General features: G+C 40.5%; 2 protein-coding genes across 2 annotated transcripts in view; one reads left to right on the top strand and one right to left on the bottom strand.

Moving 5' to 3' along the window:
- The first annotated feature begins 440 nt into the window (after window positions 1-440).
- LOC126394601 (transmembrane protein 252-like) lies at window positions 441-2,188 on the top strand. Its single transcript, XM_050051524.1, has 2 exons — window positions 441-901; window positions 1,430-2,188. Exons 1-2 carry the CDS (start codon window positions 630-632, stop codon window positions 1,659-1,661), a joined length of 504 nt encoding a protein of 167 aa, XP_049907481.1. The 5' UTR covers window positions 441-629; the 3' UTR covers window positions 1,662-2,188.
- A 1,229-nt stretch (window positions 2,189-3,417) lies between these two features.
- The window catches only part of pgm5 (phosphoglucomutase 5), a 43,014-nt gene continuing 22,825 nt past the window's right edge, over window positions 3,418-23,606 (bottom strand). The window contains exons 8-11 of the mRNA XM_050052084.1: window positions 17,817-17,952; window positions 16,964-17,147; window positions 9,354-9,491; window positions 3,418-5,525 (exon numbers count right to left, since the gene is read on the bottom strand). Of these exons, the coding sequence (XP_049908041.1) occupies window positions 5,436-5,525; window positions 9,354-9,491; window positions 16,964-17,147; window positions 17,817-17,952 (548 nt within the window). The 3' untranslated portion in view covers window positions 3,418-5,435. The remainder of the gene's footprint in view (window positions 5,526-9,353; window positions 9,492-16,963; window positions 17,148-17,816; window positions 17,953-23,606) is intronic.

Here is a 23,606-nt window from a genome sequence, read left to right on the forward strand (position 1 = left end):
ATTCAGAGTGACAGTATCTTTCCCTTTGAGTAAGTGAGTGTGTTATGTATGTAGTATTAGGCCATAACCTGCACGGCTTTATCTACCACCAAGTAGGGCACCTGCTGTTTTCTATTGCTGACTCTACAGAGAGTAGAAACTCTGTCAATGCCAAATTAATTCACAAATCTAGAATCACAATAAGAGCATTTCCAGACAATCCAAACAATATGTTGAGACCTGGAGCCCGCACTTCTCTATTATGAGGGCTTATTGCTTAATCAACCATCTGTCTGTGCCTCGCTACCAGCCCCCTCTCTCTCTCTCTCTCTCTCTCTCTCTGGCCCCAGATTAATACTGTGTTAATATACAACCAAGGAGGCAGGAACATCGCTCCCGCCTCCCCTTATGAATGAAAAAGCAAAGAAACTTTCACAGACTCGCACTCCTTCAACTGCAGCCACACTTGCTGGTACTTAAACTTAGTAAGAGGCTTTATTTGTGCTTAGGCAAGTGTTAAATTGGTACAAAGATCCAACCACAAGAATCCTTAAACACCTCCTGCCTGACACCAGTGACTCTGTCCATCAGTGTACAGGAAAAAGAAGAAACCTTGAAACCTCCAATAAAGAATCAACAAGTGAGTCAAAATGATGCTGAATTTGAAAAAGCAGCTGTGGTCTCTGGCCCGCATCGTGCTCCCTGGTTTGGGATTTGCGTTGACCTGCATCGGAGCCTACCTGGTGTCCCTAGAGATAGAGCACAGATTCACTTTGAGGGTGATCTGCGCCTACATTATGATCGTGTTCGGCATTCTGGCGGTTCTCATCGGCGTCTTCTGGACCATCTGTCACAGCATGAAGAGCAAAATGTACCAGAGAGGAGGGCATGAGCAGCACATCCAGGTGTACACTATAGAACGGTAAGACCACCTGTGACCACAGATGCCTTTAGAAAAGAGAAATCCTAATAATAGAAAAAAAAAAAACCTGACAATTGAAATGTATTGAAACACTGAATTGCAAAGAATTGAGCTTTACAGGGAAAAGAATATGTGTCAAAAAATCTAAAATGTTTCAGAAATTACCTGGTTTCGTAAAAAGGAAACATTTAGGGAATTCCTTACTATGTAGTTGAGTTACTGTTGAAAAATAGTTGCTACAACTATTGAAAAAATGATCAAAGTAATCCAGCAAAGTTGCTCTTCTTCTCCTGATCAATGGTTGTTTTGTGCACTACAGAAAAATGTTTGCTTTTTTGGCATCAAAAATCCAACTATTATTCTATTTCTAACATCTGACCAGGGACAGCAAATTAAAATTACCCTTCTAGGCCATCTCTGTGTCATTTACAAATTCTTTATCTGTTGATCAATGAGCATCATCCCTGTAAAATCAACTATAAAACTAAACTACTATCTCTAATGTATTGTGTGTCTTTTCCTCTGAAGACCAAGGTGTTACCCCCCATCGTACGAGGAGTCCCAGGGCAGCCAGGAGCCAGATTCTGATACAACACCTGAGTTTGTTGTAGTGGTCGATGGTGTAAATGTGGTGATGAGCCTCGCTCCTCCTCTGTACAGCCAGGACAGCTCGGATGCTCCAGACTGCACGTGGAGCTGGGAGCAGCCTCCTCGGTACAGTGTGGTGGAGCGTATTCAGCAGGGAGAGGTGGATGCATAAGGAGCGGAGGGATGCCCTCTCCGGACACTGAAAGACTGAAAGACTTCTTTTGCCTCTCTGGCTCAGAGACTGAGCTCAACGAGAACATTCCAGAAGAATAGGAGGTGCCTCTGAGGGTGGCTGCATATCTCGGCTACCAGATGATGGACCACAGAGATGTGCTGACATGTGTGCCATCGATCTACACCCAGTGCTCAACCTGTGAACGCTCATGTCTGTGCTGACCCTTTGTGACAAGGCCTGTCTCAGCGTAGAGATCTTTAAAGAGGTTTAAACTGTGGTTTTGTGTTGATGTTGCTCAGATAGTTTTTGGATGAGCTGCACGTTTGAGTTGCTGCTTAGTGGTGTGACAAATAACCGAGGGCAGTATTAATCCAGTCGGATTCCTGAACGTCTGTATTGACAAACAGCACTTACGAATACCTGCACTGCAGCTCCAATTTGTATGCTACAAAAATATTGCACATGTAATAACAACTGTTTGTATAGGAGTGAATGATGCTGCCCTTGTTCCAGGGTGATTTGTGTTCTCGAATAAAAATATAAAGTAACTTAAGCTGTGTTGTGTCGTTATACTGTAGTGTTTGTGTTCAAAAATGTGTCTTTCTCAATATATAGCCAGCCTTTGGTTGACTTACATAGTCTCTGCATTACTGTATTAAGTTCTTTTCACAAGCCTCAAGAGATTTTAGAATAATAATTGGTCATAAATAAGTCTTTAAAAGCAAATCTTCTTACCAGGCAGCAGTTGGCTGTATTTATGGTCTGATCCTACTTGAAAATAAGCTCTCTTAAGGGTGTAGGTTTCATTTCAACATTCAGGGTGACACATATGAAACAGAGGATCCAGATAGCTGCTGCCAAAAAAATCTGGAGCATCAAACACTGAATTTCCTGCATTATAGTGATTTTTTAGCACCAATTTGTGCCTTTATCTTAATTTTGTGAGAATAAAAGTCCTCTGCTACTTACATGTTTTTATTGGCAGGGACAAATGCACATGTGCTAAATATTAAAAGAGATGTGTCACCTGTGCCCCCCCCCCCCAAAATCTACATCTATGTTTGCTGCAACAATAGTGAAACTGAATAACACAAAATCAATAAGTTGAAAATAAGAGAAGTAAAAGGAAGACAACATGCAACAAATGTTTCCAGGGAAGCCTGGTGGCTTACTGGGTGGAACAGGCATCCTATATACAAAGGCAACATCCTTGCTGCAGCGGCCACAGGTTTGATTCCAGCGCTTTGCTGCAGGTCGTCTCCCCATTTCACAGTTCGGCCGTCCTAAATAATAATAAAGGCGAAAAACGGACTTGAACTGACTGAGCCGGTGATATATGCATTACATAGACAACATCTTAGACTGATAGTGGCCACCACAACATCCCGGCAGCATGGCGGTGCAGTGGTTGGAGCTGTTGCCTAACCTCAAGAGGCTGGGGCCCCTCTGTGTGCAGTTTGCATGTTCTACCCATGTCAGTGTGATTTTTTTGGGTTCTACGGCTTCCTCCCACAGTCCAGTGACATGCAGGTTAGGTTAACTGGTGACCTTAAATTGCCCGTAGGTGTGAATGTAAGAGTGAATGTTTGTCTAACTCTCTTTGTAAGCCCTGTGATAGCATGGTGACCTATACAGGTTTACCCTGCCTCTCAAACCATGTCAGCTGTGATAGGCTCCAGCCCCCTTGTGACCCTAGATAGGATAAGCAGTTACAGATAATGCATGGATAGAACATCCTGTAAGGTAGATTTCTTTTGGTTTATTAGGGTTAGCCTCTTTTGCAAGGAAGACTTGGCCAAAACAGCAGCATAAAAAGTTTCAGATGCATCTGCAAAATGATACAAAATCAGATAATGGATGACACAATACTAAAACAGGACTAAAATTAGGACTCATCAATTAAAATCCCTTCTGTAAACTATTTCATGTGCCTGGAGCAGAAAACATGAAGACTTTCTTTACAAACTCTGTTTATACGTCGGGGACAGATAACATGTACAAGTCTTGTGATGTGAGCTAATGATTGCAAGACGGACTTTGTCAAATGAGTGTGCACATATATGAAAGTCTACCGAGAAAGTCGCGAGGCAAACAAGTCTTTTCAGTCCGTGCTGAATTTATACATGCTTACTGTGTGATGGTGCACGTTTACTGTCCTAACAAAGCATTTAAATAGATTAGGAGTACTCTGTCGAGCACACCTGACAGCTCAGTTGAAAAGTTCACCACAGTAAAGATACTGGTGGAGCAACAATATTCTACAAACTGTGCAGCTTGTTCATATCGATGCGTGTAATAAATGAAAAGAGTGGATGCTGGTGCTATTTTAATTACCAATTACTTTAGAGGAATGTATCCATCTAATCATGCCCCAACCTATTTGACACTTGTCTCTGACACACCAACAGTTGCCGTTGAAACCGTGTTCACGGGAACACATTCAAAGGTGATAAACTGGCATTGATCCTCATCCAACCTCAGAAATAACCCCTGACATTATAAAACAGTTGGATGGGGCAATAACCTGTAATGGCTGACAGGTAATGTCTGGCTGACTGAGTGAACACATCCTTGCGGATATCCACTGGCATATCCTCAACTCATAATGACGGCAATCAGCGTGTTTATGAGTTCCTGCTCTCTGCGTCTCATTCAGGCCGTATAAAGATCAACCCTCTTCATTTCTTATCTCAACACAACAGCTCTAACACATTTCACACTCGGTTCAAAGGCAGGTGCTGTGCTCGACAAACAAAAGCCTGCTTTTCCTCAAGGATGTTCAATCACGGCATGATATATAGTATCAGCACAACATGGTGCTCTTAATTATGAAGAATATGTTTAATTAAAATCCAAAAATGCCTAAGGGCAACATATCTCACACTGATGTATTTTTATTTGTCCCCATTAGGCCTGTCCGTTTCAATTAAAAAAAGGCGAGTGCTACACACAAAAAAAAGTTTATTTGGATTAAAAAAAAAAGAGAAGAAAAAATAATATATTCAAATGTGGTTATACGGCATTCCCAAAGGCCTAAACTGACAAATTAAAGAAAAAGCCAGATTAGCAAACAAATCTAAAATACGTTTTTTCTTTCTCATTACCTGTGGGTTGTTTTGTTATTTTACATTTTTAATACCCTGTCCTTAGGTAGTAAACATGAATCAGACAACTTTCCACTACTTCATAAGCAAGTTATGCTTTAACAGTAATTTCGTATCAAACATCGACTATCTGCAGTTTACTGATATATCAGCTGTGATGTAACACCTGTTTTATTTTACACTGAAGTGGCTGATAAAGACATATATGAGAGGACGGGTACAAGCTGTGTATACTGCACTGTTGTACAAAAACAGCATGGTGAATTAAAAAAATGATCTCAGGCTCCCTTAGTCCATGCGTCTTGATAACTGCAAGCCACAAACATTAACAGTCAGTCTGCACATTCATTATATGTTTACATATTTTTCACTACTTATTCATGGCAATAATTAAATAGCCTCCCTGGTTTAGACACTGAATATTCTATGTTTTCGATAGCCGACACATGATAGTGGTCAATAAACAACTTAGAGAACATTGGTGCTTTCTTTATCAGAGATAAGCACCTTCAGTTTAGTCATCATTCAAAGAAAAATTAAAGCTACAGAGGGATTTAAAAAAAAAAGGCAGATAAGTACAGGAAAATGTATTTTGAAGGTATTTTGTCTGTGTGAGCAGTTAGATGCATGTGTGTGCGTGCATGTGAGTGTGTGTTCTCCTGGTTGCTCATGTGATGACGTTGGGGCCGCGGCGCCCTGTCCTCTCATGGATGTTGGAGAGCTTCAGGGCGATGGCGATGAGAGGACCCAGCACCACCTGCAGGAAGGGACACATCACAAAATATTTCAAACAGTGATAATTCGACTGCTGATGTTTCGAATCGAGAAGAGAAAATAGGTAGCTAAGGAGGGAGAACTTTTGGGACACAGCACCCAAAAGTTACGATATACAGCTACTTTTTACGGTCGTGGTCCTTTTACGTTTTTTTTTTTACCTTTTTGTGTTTTTGTACTGCTTCTATGTATTGTTTGTGTTACATTGCACCTTTAACCACCTTTTTAAATACTTAAGTTAAATTTTATTTGATTTAGAGTTTCTATCAAACAACTCACATTCAAACACTTTTGTTAAATTTATATATTATAAGAATCCCTTGTACAGCTCAGGAATGACATAACTATGAGACCTATGGCTATAAAAGCATTGATAATAAAGGGGCAGTTCACCCCAAAATTCAAAATACATGGTTTTCCTCTTACCTGTAGAGCTGTAGCTGTACCTGTATCTAGATTGTTCGAGTGTGAGTTCCAGAGTGTTGGAGATATCAGTCGTAGAAATGTCTGCCTTCTCTTGAATATTATGAAAGTAGATGGCACTCAGCTTTGGGTGCTCAAAGCACCACAATATAAATTTGAAAAACTCAACATTGGTGTCTCTTTACAGAAATCATGGCCCAGTTACAGAAATAATCCACAGACCTTGTTGTGAGCTGTTTCATGTAGGAACTATTTTCTTTCCAGTGAACTACACAAATCAACCGTATCACTGCGCAGACGGAAGTGCTCATCTACTGCTAGCTCACTTAGCACCACTGAGGTAGCTGGACACCATCAATGTTTACACTTCTTGTTGTCTTGACCACAAGCCTTGTGTGCATCTCTGTTAAAATGCACACTTCCTCCTGCACAGTGATATGGCTGGCTGGCCCATTCTTTTCTCAGGGCATCGAATACCGACACTTTGACATGTTGCTCGGCGTGTGATATCAATGCCAAAAGCTGCCTTTGGTGTCTTTGTGAGACACATTGTGCTTTCAAGTAACTCCAACATAAATCCGTCAGCAAATGTTAAAGCAGAGAGCAACTGACATGGTATAAAGAGTGAGACAGTCTGTGTACGGTGGGAGGGAGGAAAGGTGGATGGGTCGAAAACCAGACTTTTATCCTGGAGATCACAGTTCATGTCTGACGTGAAACCCAAAGTTAAAGTTGTTTTAACATACAGTTATGCAATTTACGTACAATTGTCATGCAGTGATGTCACTCACTTGACATTAGGTAACAAACAAATCTATTCTAAGCCAAAACATGATCTTTTCTCTAAACCTAACCAAGTAGTTTTGTTGCCTAAACCTAACGCGGCCATTTTAAAACATTAACCACATGTTACAGTGTTTTTTTGGCTGTGTGTCAAATAGATACGCAAAAGGGTGTCCTGTGCATCACTGCGAGATGCTGAGAGATGTACAAAGCCACGACCTAGGAATAAGAACAGGTTGGGTTGGCCGTTGTAGTCTTGGTATGAACAAAAATAGTTCCTACATGAAACTGCTCACAACAAAGTCTGTGGATTTTCTTAAGTAACCTGGTCATGATTTCTGGAAGGAGACATTGCTGTTGAGTTTTTTTCAAATGTATTTTTGTAGCGCTTTAAGCACCACAAGCCGAGTGCCATCAAGTTGTATTATATCTAAGAGAAGGCAGACATCTGGTTGATATCTCTAAGTCCTGGCAGCTCACATCAAAACAATCCAGATTGATAAACAGCACCACAGGTAAGAGGAAAAATTTGTATTTCTGATTTCGGGGTGGACTGTCCCTTTAACACTGAGGCTCACACACTGAATTACATTGGTTAATAAGTACATCTTCTAGCAAACAGCGACCTCGTTTTTTTGTGCAAGACAACACGTATGTGGTAGATACCATGTGAGTCTGGGGCAAGAAAACATGCAGATGACTTATGTTAAAGAAGCCCTGTATAAACTGTGTCAACATACCTGCTACAGAGGCATTAGCCTAGTCTGTAAAAATGGTCTTGTTACGTGCAAGACCTGATTCATTCATAAAATCCATGCAGCAGGAACACTGTGGTGTAATAAAGAAATTATCTTGTGTGCAACCTTATCCACACGCAGCAAAATATCTTGACACATTTAGAACATCTCTTAAAACAAATAGATGCACGACACGTCACTAACGTTGCTCAAGAATGATATGACTTGACTCAGGAGTTTGTGTTATGGTTTTATTTTTAACCTTTCATCACACAGGTGATGAAGTAAAACACACACACTCACACACATTACTTACTATACTGTAAGCATACAAACACAACTACAGTGTAAAACTATGTGAAGCATTGACAGTGAGGATTCAAGGATTCTTGTTGGCTGAACATGAACACACACAGCCCACGGCTTTGCCGCTCGGCTGAGAGAGGTGCATATAAAAGTATTCTCAGTACTTTTAATCTCGCCTAATAACATGTTGTCTAATCATGTCTAATGATTTATGCGCGTCGGGTAAGGGGCAGAGCGATTAGGTACTGAATTTATGATCTAATATTAATGATAGATTGTTCAAGGGTTCAGTCCGTCACAAAACAGGGACAGGGAAAACAAAAGGACAGCGACAACCAAATCTCACAATTTAACTGACACAAATATAGCAACTAAAACCTGTCATTTATTACTCATCAATAGGTGGTCCATAGTTGATAAATGAATCCACTTTTCCAGAGGGAAACTGGGGATATAAAATTAGAATTTGTGATATAACTTTGATTTTAAATCATTGCACAGATGATGAAATACGTTACAATTACGCTGTCTCATTTGTTTTTAAATTCTTGCACCTGAAATTGCTTGTATCAAGTAGCAATGCTCAAATGCAAACTCTGATTCCCAAGTCGCATTTTTATGCAAGATGAAGACACAGTTGTTTGTCCTCTGACTTGTAGGAAACAATGACACACAATAGGATCATTAATCTCCGCTCACATTGTTTGATGAAGTCGCAGGGTTAGATGGCCAAACCTAAATGAGGGTGTCTAGCCATCATGGCTCCAGCTTTACAACCCTTAGGTATGGTTAAAGTACACTACCTATTCCAACATCCATAACCACACAAGAAGCTACTGTTTCAAATCACTCCAAAGTCTACAGGTCAATTGGCTTTAACAGTGTCGCATGAAGCTGCATTACACACCACTGGTACATGACCATGTTGGGGCATTTCACCATCACAGCATGAACTGTATTAGCACTCCAGGAGCTGCAATGGTCGCTGTGTGTTCTCCTTGTTGTTCAATTTAATACGAACCACAGATCAAAATTACACCTCAAGTGGCGCCTAGGTAGTGAATACAAAAGAAGTGATGATGGAAGGCAATGTTTTGCCAAAATTATGCCAGCTGCACTAAACAGCCAAGATAATTGGTTGTGTGGGAGTTTTCATTCATGTATTTTTAAATATTTACTAACAGGGATGCGGAATATATCCCAGCACTTAAAGGATGGCCTGTAAAATTTGCATCTATTGTGTCTTTTATTCTACAGAATATAATATAAAGAATCTGAAGAGAACACAGTGTCATCATAAGCGTTAGTTCAGCTACTGTCTGTTGTAACTCAATAAAGATTTGATGTTACCTGTTTTATGGTGACTAAACTGGTGGAAGACTGTGTATCAAAAGACTCATTTTGGATGAGCGATTTTAGGTCGTACCAAGTGTAAAAGAAAAAGCTCACCTAGACACTTACACAGAAAAAACTAGTGCATGTGTTGTATGTGCACACAAACAGAAATGCTGTCTCTCACTCACACACACTGATCTCACACACAGATCACACTCCCTCTGTACCTGCGTCTCTCTGTTGTGTCTCTCAGGGTCTCTCTCGAAGCTCTCGGCGTAGATGCGGATGGTGGCACCCATCCCTCCGCCACTCCCGCTCATCCGAAATACCAGGCGGGACGCATCATTGAAGATGATCCTCAAACCCTGGAAACATACAACAGTGTTTATATTATCAATTAAACTATTCATGACTCACTTTCTCCTTGACAAATGCCCACAACAAATTACCAAAAACTGCACTAAAATTCTATAATTACGGTGACATATAGCTTTAACTGGATTGACCACCCCGTGGTTTTTACTGTATGCCTCCACGAACCAGTCAAGTTGAAGTTACAGTTTACATCCATGTGTGTCCAGACTTATATGTAGCCATGACAGTGGACAATGCTTCAAATACAGGCGTCGATTGTAGATGCCTCATACACATCTTCAACCCGGCGGACAGAAAACATATACAGTCAGCACAGTTTAAGGTGGACACCCAAGATTCACCAACTCAGTATCTGATGAAATGTCTCCCCCTCTGTTCCTGAATTAAGGCGTTGAACAGTGTGAATTTAGAATTTAGAATTTCGGTCATGTATTAATCTATAAAATTCATGTGAATAAAGTCACAGCTTCTCACAGAAAATAGCAGATACTTAAATAGTACAGTGCAAAACATTACAGTAAAGTAATTTATCATAATTTTTGAACTGCAGTCCAAAAAAGGTGAAGGCTGACGCTACAGCTCATAACACCTACCCTTTTGACACTTGACAGCACATCATATTTAGCAATCAACAACAAAACAAAACAAAACAGGCAAACAAGGTAAAACAGCAACAAAGACAAAATACAGCTTGCAAAAGGCAACATTCACACTTTAAGTTCCTGTACCCTGTTCTTCTGCGTCAGTATAACAGTCTGATCATCCATTTTGTGTGTTTTTGTAGAACATTATGATGTCACAGTGAAGTTGACCTTTGACCTTTTGGATATGAAATGGCATCACTTAATCATTTTATCCTATTAATTGCTCTTAGTTATTTATGAGACTGGAGGGGGTGGTGGAAAATGGGTGAGGCACTTCAAATATGTTTTTAAGCACTGGGTAGGGAGTTATGTTTTTTTTTTTTTTTTTTTGGCTGTATTTATTGTAAATACCCTTGGAATCCCAAATCGTTTAAGTGGGTTTGAAAAGCATGTTTAGTTTTTAACAAATGTGCACGTGTGTGATGTGTGGGCTTATTAAATTTTTTACATACAGCTTGTGTAGCAATGCCCTGTTTAAGGAGGATTTACATCTGCTTAAGAAATAAGCTGTGATGACTCCCTCTGTGCTGTTTGATCGTTAGCTCTTCATGTACATTTGGTGTGAATATACAAAAATATGGTTATTTATAATGCATTTTTCCAAGGGTCAAGATGTAAAAAAGTAACAAATAACAGCCACCACCCTCCTATGATAAATAAAGTATAGCCCCTTAGACATGTTCATGCTGTTAGTATAACACTTACTTTATATTTAAATTTTAACTGTATACTTATATGGTGAAAGTTTTTTTGAATTCTAGTATTTAAAATTTATTGACATATTTGACTGTTATATTTTAGCACTTATATACAGTATCTTCTGGGTATGGTTCTCATATAAGCCTGTGCAGGTTTCTACCACACCCTCACGTGCACTTTTTAAAAATATTTCTATTCCCTTTTGTTTTGTTATTATGTATGTTAAACACATAAAATAATTAGTGTATGAATTCTTGAGCAACAATGTGTTTTGTAAGGTCACAGTGACCTCAACCTTTGACCTGCATAATAGAATCAGTTCATCCTCGAGTCCAAGGGAACAATTGTGCCACGTTTGAAGAGATTCCCTCGAGGCGCTACTGAGATATCGCGTTGCCATATTCACAAATGGGACAGATGGACATTCAACCCAATAACATAATGCCTCTGGTCACGGCTGTTGTCGGCACGGAGGCGTAAAAACAGCAAGTACCACAGTTTTCATTAAATGGTACATCTGCTTGATGAATTATCAAACTGACTGATTTATTTAAATGGAAGTGCACTGAATAATCATGTTAGCACTGCACACTTAACTAAATTTACAACTTCATTCTATTAAATACAACATAAAAAGTAACGAACTTTGTCACACAATATAAATCTTTTAGTGTCAGATTACTGGGTATTAAAAGTGTATCTACTCGTATACATTTAAATAGGGTACTTAATTATTCATTATTTTCCAATCATGCAAATTGGCAATACAGGAAAAAGAAGTTGGAGAGTCCGTAAAAAGAAAAGTGGGTTCTTTATAAGCAGTAACTACAAACATCCACTAGATGTCAGTGTGTGTTATCTTGGGACTGGGTTCAACTTGGATTCCTTACCAGTGTACTTCATGCCTGTTCCCCCGTAGTACTCTCTATAAAGTTATGTAAGATCATAACTATTCAAATGATTCACTGTTATTCCAAGAAACTTTATGAACTCCAGCTCTAAATTAGTTTCAGTGATGACTATGTTGTTCAGTAGCTCTCGTAGAGGTTGTGTTTCCACAGATTTTGACAACACCAAAGCAGAGGAAAACATCACATATTTAAACACCTCTGCTGTCCACTCTTTGAACTTAACCTCAGGATTTTCAGGAAAAACAGGATATAGTTTCACCGGGGTAACCAACCACAACTCTTGCTGGCTGACGTCAGGACGATAAGACTCTTTGACTAATGGATGTGTGATGACTCTTATCTGTCCTAAATTCCACAGTGCCTCTTCCCTTATCCCATTAGAGCAAAAGACAAGCTCGGGGGGGAAACACTGCAATATGTTTTGGAGAAAAAAGACATACAAGGAGCATGAATAAGAAAAATGTCCTAATTTGTTAGCCTGAAACACACCCTGGACACTTTTTACAGCATTGTGTGATTAACTTGATTGACTGCTGTAAACATATATATTCATCATCAGGGCTAAAAAAGATGTAGGCTACTACATGTCTTGATATAGACAGTGATGTGTAGTTTATTTTAAGTGTAGTCCAGAAGAGTTTTATGAACTATTATAGGAGTAAAAAGTGACGTGGGTGCACGTACCCCAGTATAACAGTGACCCCATCTCAGACCAAGCTGTTTCCAAACTGTGACTCGGCTTCATGGTTTATAGACAGTAGTAATAAAGTAAAGTAAACCGCTCGCCTTGCTCCTAATCTGAGTTTGGCTCTGTAGTGTTGCATGTCAGAGACCGGGTGAGGAGAGACAGCGATAATGAAAGATGTCCGTCCGCCTGTCTGTCTTTCTTTCTATTTGTGAGGGTGTCAGCCCATCTCTAACAATAGAGGAGCAGTTATCAGGAGGCTGACTAATGCTTGTTAAAAACAAATGTCCACTGTAAGGCTTAGAGGCACTGAGTGGAGCGCATACCAGCCCCAGTGTGTCTGTCTGTGTCTCTCTATCTATCTAGCTCAGAGGTAGGCAACCTGCGGCTCTTCAGACCCTCTCCAGTGGCTATATGTGGCTTCGACAAAAAAATCATATGGAAATGAATAACAGTTATTTTCTAACACTTTAATTTAAGTTTTTATTTTTCCGTAGGCCTGAAGTGAGTCTTACGTTTTCCAGTTGTAAAAATGTGTAACCTATACAGAACATTTCGTCAACTAAAGTGTATGTCATACATTTTTGACCTGGTCTCTTCTCCTATGTAGCGGTGGCTAGTTAGCGGTGGAGTCCCACTTGCTAGGCTAGATACTTTTTCAGCAAAAGTCTCAAAGGAAAACAGATATCTTAATAGTGAGTGGACAGATTTCTTTGCTTTCACTGCCAACGCTGCACTATTTGAGTACAAAATAATGATAGATAGCCACTGCAGAGTCGCCATCTTGTGTTAAAACATATTAATGAATGCTCATTTAGAACTGTTAGTAATATTGATAGGCAATTTTAGACCTAATTGGTTGTATTACCTTTATCATAAAGCACAAATATGTATTGCTGCGCCAGATAAATTAAAAAAATCATGCCAAAAATGGCTCTTTTGACAGCAAAGGTTGCTGACCCCTGATCTAACTCTACAAAGGCTCAACTGCATATCTGATCAAAACTGAGTAATGACCTCAAATTGACTTTTTGACATATGTTTTACGAGGAGAAATGTAGGCTACAATTTCTAAACAGGGCCTACTAAATTGAGCTCAGTGATGGGAAGATTACTCCTAAAATGTATTAGGTTACAGACTACTGGTTACCCTGTTAAATGTAACTTATTAAAGTATTTGTAACTTATTAAACTCAATTACTTTTTGATTGCTTTACTAACAAATGTTTTAAACTGGGCAACAAAGCTGAAAAATGTCCGGAAATAGACTGCCAACATCTCTGCTTCACAAAAAGATGCAAAGCAACAGAATGAATAAAATATTTTACAGACTTTTTACTTTTTTTATGTAATTTAATTACATATTTTATCTGTAACAGATTACAATTACATTTATTTTGTAAATTAGGCTTTATGCATGTAATGAACACTGATTGAGCTAAAAGCAAAATGTCAGTAACAGCATTCTGGCTAGCTAACGTTGCACAGATAGCATGAAAGCTAGCTTGGCTAAAGCTAAAATTAAATTTACTTACCTAGCGCTACCTTACTCTACCTAGCTGTTATCTGTAAGTGAAAAATATCTAATTTAATGAACTGAAATCTTGGTAAGTCAGTTAGATATTCCAGTTATTTACAAAATAAAGCTGCAGTTATTTAAAAAATCTAACCTAAGCATATTTATTAACTTTGAACTTTATATTAATGTCGAAATAAATATTAATAGTATACAGGAAGACACCAATATTTAAGTTCTATAAGCTGTGAAGTGTAAATAAGCCGAACAAAGTATTTTCTTGACCACTTTAAATGGACAGGGAAGCTGAAAAACACATTTTGTTGGCACACACTGCTTTGCAGAAGTGCAGTAGGCGATCAGCAAGAGTGCAGTATTTTCATTATGACAATGATTCCTGTCTATCTCTGTCTATCTGTCTGTCTGAAATGCAGACAATGCAGAATGAATTCAGTAGTCGACTACAAAAGGCTGCCATGCCACTGCTGTGTAAATCCCCCATGCTTTGTCTTGTGTATTCGTGTATGTGTGTGTGTGTGTGTGTGTGTGTGTTTGTGTCTATGTGCCAACTTTTCCCCCTTCAAACACACTTGCGGCGGAGAGACTGCAAGTGAGACGACAGCTGATATAATTCTGTCCTGGGAGGAATGTGTGCTGTAATAACACACACTGGGGCGACTGGGATGCTGAGGATTTGCCACTGAGGTTAAATCACATTTTGGGGTGACTGACTAACTAGCAGTGGAGCTGTTGTAACCATGGTAACACGGAAGAAGTGTTCACAGCGGGGCGGCGAGACCCTTTACTGCTGTTAAGGTACGTAAGGTGACAGACAAATTTGCCCGCAGACACATGTGTGAACACGTGTAGGCCAATGCAAGTGTATGCATGTGTTCACACTTAAGCACAGAGACAACTGTACCGATGGACAGCGCACCAAAATGCACAGTGTGTGTATGTGGTATTTGCTGGGGCGGAGGCTAAGAAGTGTTGACGCCAGGAATGAGTTTCCACACATTTCTGGGCAGAACCGAGGGAGTCAGCTGGGTAAACTTCACAGAGACTGAGGGGGAGAGGACAGGGAGGGTACATCAACCGAGGGAGTTATCAGTATGTGTAGGGATATGTGTTGTATGTAATATGTGTGTGTGTGTGTGTGTGTGTGTGTGTGTGTGTGCATATGTTTATGGTTTGCAATGGAAGATAGACTATCACATCCAAACATGGAACCTCTCTAATGAGGCAACAGTAAAGCCTAGTGGGTGGTCTTGCTCACAAGAGACTGATGAGTGAGTGCATGTGTTGGAAAGAGAGCACAGAGGTGTAAGTGTGAGTGTGTGTGCATGTTTAAGATGTAGGGCAGATCTGACCCCATGAAACCTGAAGGACCTGATTTGAACTGCACTTTCTGATCTAGTGCATTGCCCGGTTTGCTCTGACCTAAATTGCTACAGGTCATGTATCACTGAAAAAAGTCTGATAACATGAGTAACACACTCTGCATCTTAAGCCACTGAAATAAAAAAAATACAACAAATTTCTGGTCTGAATATAACTTCATCATGTGAAAGACTGTGCCCATTATATTATATTTTGCCATGTGGCAGGTATACTATGCAAGAGCACCACATTTCTCTCCTCGTCTTTGCATATTACCACGGCCTGTCATATCCCTTTGTTGCACTATATGGACCAAAGCCAGAAACACTGGATCAATGACGTATACCACCACAACAATGTAAACCCACTTGAGGCGTGCATGTTCATGTAGTAGCATGGTATTTAATGGTAATCATCGCATGCAGGGTAACAGGGCTGGGAATCGTTTAGGGTGCTTTCACACCTGCCCTGTTTGGTTCGGTTCAATTGAAGTCAAGTTCGTTTGCTCCCTAAGTGCGGTTCGTTTGGGCAGGTGTGAACACAGCAATCACACTTGGGTGCGCCCCAAAACAACCGAAAAAATTAACTCTGGTGTGGTCTCTATGTAACAACCGAAAAAATTAACTCTGGTGTGGTCTCTATGTGGTGAGAACGTGCCCTCAATCTGAACCAACTGCAGTCACATGACACATTGTTTGGGTTAAACATGAGCATGTTACAGTCCTGGAGGATTATTAATGTGCACCTCCTCCTGTACTGCCTTAATATGCACATTCAGCACATCCAATGCATCAAAACATTGTTTTCTAGTTGGAGCCGCGCCTCGTTTTCAAACTGTATGGTTTGACTAAAATGAACAATGACAGCAATATAGTCCACGATGACCAGCGCTAAAATCAACCTGCGTAGTTGTCCCTCCATTGTGACATTAGAAAGTGTCACATTTATCTTGCAAGTGTACTCTTCTTCAACATTTTGTTTACTTCCTGGATTTTTCCCACATGAAAATTCTGACCAATCAAGAGCAGCTTTCTCTCACAAGGCATTTTATCTGGTCCGCTTGTAAATGCTGCCGTTAGAACACGAACCAACTCTGGGCAATTATAACTTAATTCTAACTATTAGGTCTTGCAGGTATCATCTCTTCTCCAGTGTTCAAAATTAGTAATAGGGAAGTCAAAGGCGTAGATTTGGGGGAAATACAGGGGACACACCCTCCTCAATATTTAGAACATGTCCATGTCCACAACATTACAGTAGCTGAGGGCCTTTACTCTGACCAACTGCTAGAACGTGACTCATACACGCAACAATGCCTCCAGTAAAGTAGGAAGTGGCAGTATCGGCCATGAAACAGACAGAATGAGAAGTAACTATGCATGGTTAGAGCTGGAAATACCATGACCATGCAGAAAAGGCACAGATGGGTGCATAAAAATTCACCAGAATGTAGGAAATGAAGTGTTTGACATTCAAAATTAATGTGTCCCCCCAAATGTTGAAGAAAAACCCTGCACCTGTCATGGAAGTAATACAAATTTTTCCACTCGTCTAATTTTATTGCATGTCCTTCTAAATTTGTCTTTCCTTTCCACGGTCTTTCTACTCTCTTTTAGCCCAGACTGACCTGGTTTCGAGCCACTGATCCATCCACGGGGTCGATGTACTCGAAGTTGTCGGCCCTCTCCACGCTGTATATGTGGTCTCCCACGGCAAACTTCTGGCTGGTGAAAGCTTTGTCTGAGATGACTCCCTCCAGATCCCTCATCAGGTAAAAGGCTGCACGCGGGTCCAGGCCTTCATAGTCAAACCTGATAAACACATAAATGCTCAGTTAGATGCTTACATGCCCAGCATAGACACACACATGCACACTAGTCAGAGGAAAAGCTTTCTAGAAGAATAATTGGTCTAAGATAAACAGACATTTTTGAAGCTTTGCTTTTGCTTAAAATGGCCATAAACTGCAGGAGACAAAGTTTGTCTCTTTCCTCATGACGATGACAGATGTTTAACAGACTTTTTGGGGATCTGGTCCTTGGCCCGTCGTGTCTCTCCATCTACATGTTGTGGGAAATATACATCAAATTAGGAAAGCTCTCTGTGGGAACGTGAAGAACTGCAGCAACTTTCAGTGGGAACGTTGACTGCAAAAACTATCTCTGCTTCTCACGGGGGAGAGGTTAAAATAAGAACGAGTGACAACCAGTGAGGAGGACTGGAGGACAAGTGGACGAAGGTGAAGGCCTGGGAGACATATTTGGCTTTGGTAGGGATACAAGAGGATTGGGACTTTGGGGAAAAGAGGGAAGTCAACCTCAGGGCTTGCTGATTTAAATAAATTCAAGATATAACAAGTAGCTCCATGATTTAAACAAGGAGAGACAGATGAAGAGATAAATGATAAAAAAAACACACCACTGCCCGAATGCATCATGAAAGCACAGCTCCATATTCAGAGAGATTATTTAGCTGATTACCTGCAGTAGTAGTTACGTCCAAACTTGGCCCAGTGTTCTCTGACGATCTGCTCGACACCCTGTTTCCTGGCGGCCATGATGGACAACCACATCAACACCGACCACAAACCATCTTTCTCACGAATGTGGTCTGAGCCTGGAGGAAACAAACAGGACATAATGCAAAAGTCAGTAAGCTTTAGAGGAGCTGGTACAGTAGGTGGCTTTTTTGTCTTTGAAGCGAGCCAGGCTAGCTGTTTCCCCGTTTCCAGTCTTTATGCTAAGCTAACCATCTCTTGCCTCCTTAAGTTATGTTTTTTCATTTAATTCATTCATGTTGTTTCCTGTTTTACTTTGAAACTCACATCTCCTCTCGTTTCAGATCACTTCACTTCCTGCTCCTGTGTGTTTTCCCTCCCTTTAGATGACTTCACCTGTGTCTGATTGTCGGTCCCGCCCTGATAAGCCTCACCTGTGTCTTGTTACCCTTCCCCTCACAGAGTATTTAGTGTGTATCTTGTTTTCTCTCAGTGCCAGTTCAGCTTAGCTCCTTGTGTGTCTAACGTTCCAGCCTTTTGTTTTCCTGTGTCGCCTTCTTGGTTTTTTGGATTTAGTCTGTTGATTCACTGTCACCTGTTTCCCAGTTGTTACACTGGAGCTACTTACAGTCGACCCCAGACTCCACTGACAAACTGTAATTTTACCTCACTGAACACAGGAACTGCAGGTCTACCACTGCCTCGACTTAGTTTGCTTGTGTTATTGTGTGAGCAGATACAAACTAAAACTTGAATCTAGCTTAGCATTCACCTCCCCTGCATATAACACAAGGTCATGGAGAGTGCTTGGGCTTGGAGACGCACCAAACATCCCCACACAAATAATGTCTCCCGCTCCCCACCCTAAAACACACACGTACACACAAACAGAGGAGTAGTTCACACCCTTGATCGGTCTCCTTCACTGGGGAGCTATCAGTCTGTTCTCGAAAACAGCTGCACAGTAAAGGTATCTGTTAAGGGGGCACTTTGACATTTTAATAAGATTGAACATGTTAGTAATGTTTCCCCGGTAGAGCGTGGAGCTGGAAATGGACTCTGCGGCTGGGTATTATTTTAAGTAACATGTGCATCTATTTTATGAAGAAAAACATGAAGGTGTCATTAAGTCTGTTTTATAGCACACACAGTTCTTTGCTTTTGTTTTCTCCGTGGAATGCTGACAACAAGAGGTGCACTTCCTGTAGCTCTGTGTCTGGCTCTAGATGCAGCTGTTAGGAAACAGACAGTTGCCATTTTTTGATCCCTGTATCAATGTCTGTCTCCCCTTGTCTCACTCTCTGACACAGAGAGAGGCAGGGGGGTTACCTAGTCCAACATAGAAATCAAATTATTATAAGCCAAAGCACAACTACCTTTTCCAAATACGCTGTAAAATATGTCGTAAATGTTGCTTTTCTCTATCTCAGGGATTAACAACCTTTAAAAATCTGTCTGGAGCTGCAAAACACATTTGAGCAGCCTATTAAGTCTAAATTAACCTGTAGGTCACCAAACGAGCATTCAGTAATATGTTTTACCACAAGCTGGCTCCTCTGCAGTGGGCTACTTGTGATTATTTGGTATTTAAACTGTGCAGGCTTGGCAGTGAAAACAGACAAATCTGTCCATGCACTATTAAGTTCTCTATTTCCCTCTGCAGCTTTTCCTTATCCATAGCTTCATAGTTAGCCCAAGACTAGCCACCACTACTGAGGTTCTGCAAAATTTAGAGGAAAATTATTCAGTTTTTGGCTACACATTGTTACAAGTGGAGAATGTAAGAACACCTTGAGGCCTACAACAATGATAAATGAAAATGGGAGCCATTGGAGAGAAGCTAAAGAGCTGCATATGTCTCCAGAGCTGCAGGTTGCCTAATCCTGCTCTGTCCTGTTGCTGCTGTCTAGGGCTGCCCCCAGACCTTAGTCGACCGGAAAGGTCATTAGTCGGCAAGATTTCAGTGGTCGCTTAGTCGCAGAAATAAAAACAACAAACAAATGTGAGAAATTGTCAGAAATTTACTGTACATCTGTCCCACAGATGATAGGCCTAAACACTTATAAACAGCACCTGGAAGAGGAAGATCAGCTCTGCACTCAGGATTTCAGGTAAATAGGTTATACAATGCTTGTTAAGGTTGCTTGGCAACCTCAGACACAACCTGCCACCACACTCTTGAAAGCTGGCACAAAAAAGGCACAAGAGGAGCACCCAGCGCCCACCCTCGCGTTTTCCAGGCGATTAAAAACATGGCATGTGTACCTAATTTCCAGGGCTGGTACCTGCGGTTATTCCACAGGCTAGTTAATAACATGTCAGGCAGGAAATCCAAAGTGTGGGATCATTTTGAGAAGGTGAAGGACGAACCCAAGGTGATATGTAAACTCATCTTCATTGGTCGACTACAAACATGACGTATCATCTGAAACATGTCAGTAGCTACATGCCCATTAGCCACTTAGCACAATCATTACCGGCTCGCTCAGTGTGTGACGTGCACTTGTAGATAAAATATAGGCCTATATTAATGAAGGTTCATTAGTACGGTTTTGTATTTCTCTGTAATGTAGCACAGTGTTAACAATGTTACTGATTCTATTCTTTCTCACACCTTGAAACATATGGATGACTAGTCAACTAATGGCCCTAAATGACAACTATTAGTTGACTAGGAAAATTCTTAGTCGGGGGCAGCCCTACAGCTATCAAAAAAACAACAAGACTTATTCAATGGTGTAATGATGGAACAAGGAAGTCCTAAAGTCAGTGCTATAGATATCTCAGTGTTTGGGGGAGACTGATGTTCATATTTTTGACTCATTCTGGGCAGGAAACATTACACAAACAATGATCATTTGTTTTTATATGTTGCAAACTGCTGTTTCCATCTGATAGCATTAAACTGCATGTTGTGCACAGTGATATTAAATTCTGTAGCTGGCATTATGTATTTGCAAACCAGCAGAATAAAAATCAAAGCAACAATAAAACAACCTACAAAACTTGCACAGCAAAGTTTGACAGATCTGGCAAAATTTACACAATAGTTCATGCTGTGTGTGTCTATGAGAGTTAGTAAAGAGCTGGAGTGGTGTACAGCTCTGATGATTTACAACTCAGGGCTCTCTCTGAGCTTTTGGCCTTACATGGGTAGACAACGAGTAAGCTCCCATAGTCCTCTGTGCTCTCTGTGTCTCTGCTGCTTCCACTTCACTACCGCTGGTCAATACTTATCATATTTTGGACTCTCCTTACTCCCTCGCAAACATTTTTCTTCTCGTAAAGTTTTTTCTCCCTTGTTTCCTCTGTTTTAAAAGTTAAATGTCATCTCCCATTAAAAGAATGAGTCAAAGAGAGGAGGAAAACTAAAGGAAAGTTGAAAAGAGACGGATGAAACTGAAATCAAAATGGGTCAGAACTGTAAAAGATGAAAAGGAAAAGTACAGAAGGGCACTACAAGAGGCAGCGTGGAAAGCCAGATGCAAAGGGAGGGCAAGAGCCAATGTGTGTGTATTATTTGTGCATGCACATTGTTTATATTTTCCGACTGTGTATGTGTGTGTCTGCATTCATAGAAAACATTGCCACTGGAGGCCTGTCTGCATGTTGCAGTGATTCAGGGAGCCCTGTCTCCTTTTATAGCAGAAGAATGGGGATTATTTACACATGCAGTCAGGGTCACAGCCCTCACATCTATTACACGACTCTGACTGGAGCTGCAGGCAGTCAGGATGCACTGCTCGCAACTGTAGACCTGGAACAGCCTGAATGTGTGGAGGAGAAGGGAATAGGGAAATTGGGAGAAAATTTTTCACCTTTAAAGGGAAATGCTGATTTTATAAACACGCAGATGTTCTTTTCATCACGTTGGCCATCATTCCAATCAGTAATGATAACATTCCACATGGCACATTGATTGCTGAGATTTGGGAAAGTAGCAACATCAGTACAAAGAAGTCATATGGGTCAAGAAATGTGTGTGGTTAAATGATGATGAAGGTTTTAAACAAATTTCCAGGTTAGTCAAACTCATTCTGAAGATGAAACAAAAGCAAACAGTTTAAGTATTGAAATTATTACAGCTTGTTGAAAACATCCATCACAGTCTACCACGTCTACCACTACTATGAAAAGAATTTAGATATAGCTCGGTTCATTGTTATAAAAGTTGCTCAGTTGTGTATGAGGCCAAAAAGAGTTCGACTTCCAGGTATAACATTACCCGCATCTCCCGCATCCATGGGCTCATACAGCAAGTGCACAAGTGTGTCTTTTTACCACTGCTCCCAGCTGCTAGGTCTCTGGCTTTCTCACATGAATGTCAGGAAAATAACTCTTTCCCAATGTAAATCTGTGGGAAAAAGTTTTTTTGAGCCCAATCATGGATGTATGAAGAGAACTGGATACAGCGTTGGAGGTGGGGCCCCATTCATAGCTGTGAAAGTTGCTTAGTGGTGCATGAAGTCAAAAAAGTTCGACTTGCATCATTGGGCCCATAAAGCAAGCTAGACTTTTGCTGGCCAAGCGGCTAACTTAGCTAACTTCTGGTTTCATGCCCCACTAACTCGAATGGGGATACCATGATTTAATAGTAAATGTACTCAGACCAAATGGATCGAATCCTGATAGTGAAACAAGTCATTTTGCGGTGAGTTAGAGACTTCTCTTGCATAATTAAGTCCAGGGGGAAAAGTCTTTCTGGGCCCAACAGCATTCTGTGACAGACCCGGAAGTTGTAAGTCCACGGTTTGGCCACTATGACAAATTAGCTTGAAAACTCGGCACTGTCGGTGGGGGCTTGTATTTTACAGGACCACTTCCTGCTTTACAATTTGTGATTTTGGACTCTATAAATAAAATGTACTCGACTGTAGTGCATGAATATTATTTTTCTGTGCAATGAGGAAGGACTATCAAAATTTCAGTTGTGCTCACTTCTAATTTTACCTACATATATAGCAATTTAGAAAATCTGTCTTAACCGTTGGCTTCTTCAAAATATGTTCAAACAGACGATAGCATCGTGTAACAAAACACAGCCTCACCTTCATTAAAATTAGACTACATTGCCACTGTTTTTGCTGCAAAACAATACAACATCATCAGACAATACACTGTCTTGGGCACATTCCTGATGGATAAAAATTATTTCCACCTTCAAAACTTTTCAGAGTTGTAAAACCCTGTCTTTATTCAAACAGCTGTGCAGTATTTTGGCATCTGATAGGCTTTTAAACCCATGGGTGTACCCTTTAAACCAGCTTCTGGTCTCACAGTATCTTAAATGATACTAGCTATCTGAATGACTGTATATAAACATGGACGACATGACAGCTCCTCAAAAGTGAAGCCAAAACATTTCGATCGCCCCCTGGTGGCTGGCTGCAGTATAGGTCAAAGTACACATCAAATAATTTTTTTCCGAAATTGGTTTCTTATCACCTTGATTTCTGTTCAAGTGTTTTTGAGTGTTGTTGATAAAGTTGGTTCTTACTAGTTATTTAATGCTATAAAACAGGGATTTCACAACATGATTGAGAACTGCATGAGCCAATTGGTGGGCTTGAATTCGGTGGTGCTGCTCGCGATTGGTCGGACAGGTGTATGCGTGGGAAACATTATATTGCGAAGATTGCCACTGCTCAGACTGTAGCTTGAAATGACGTCATCAGGGCAAGATGGCAGCAGCCAAATCCGGGATATTTTAGCCTAATTTCTGTACAGTCGGGCTAAGTGGAGACATGTCATCCATGTTTATAAGTTGTATTAA

Source organism: Epinephelus moara, chromosome 8 (assembly GCF_006386435.1).
Source record: "Epinephelus moara isolate mb chromosome 8, YSFRI_EMoa_1.0, whole genome shotgun sequence".
Lineage (NCBI taxonomy): Eukaryota > Metazoa > Chordata > Actinopteri > Perciformes > Serranidae > Epinephelus > Epinephelus moara.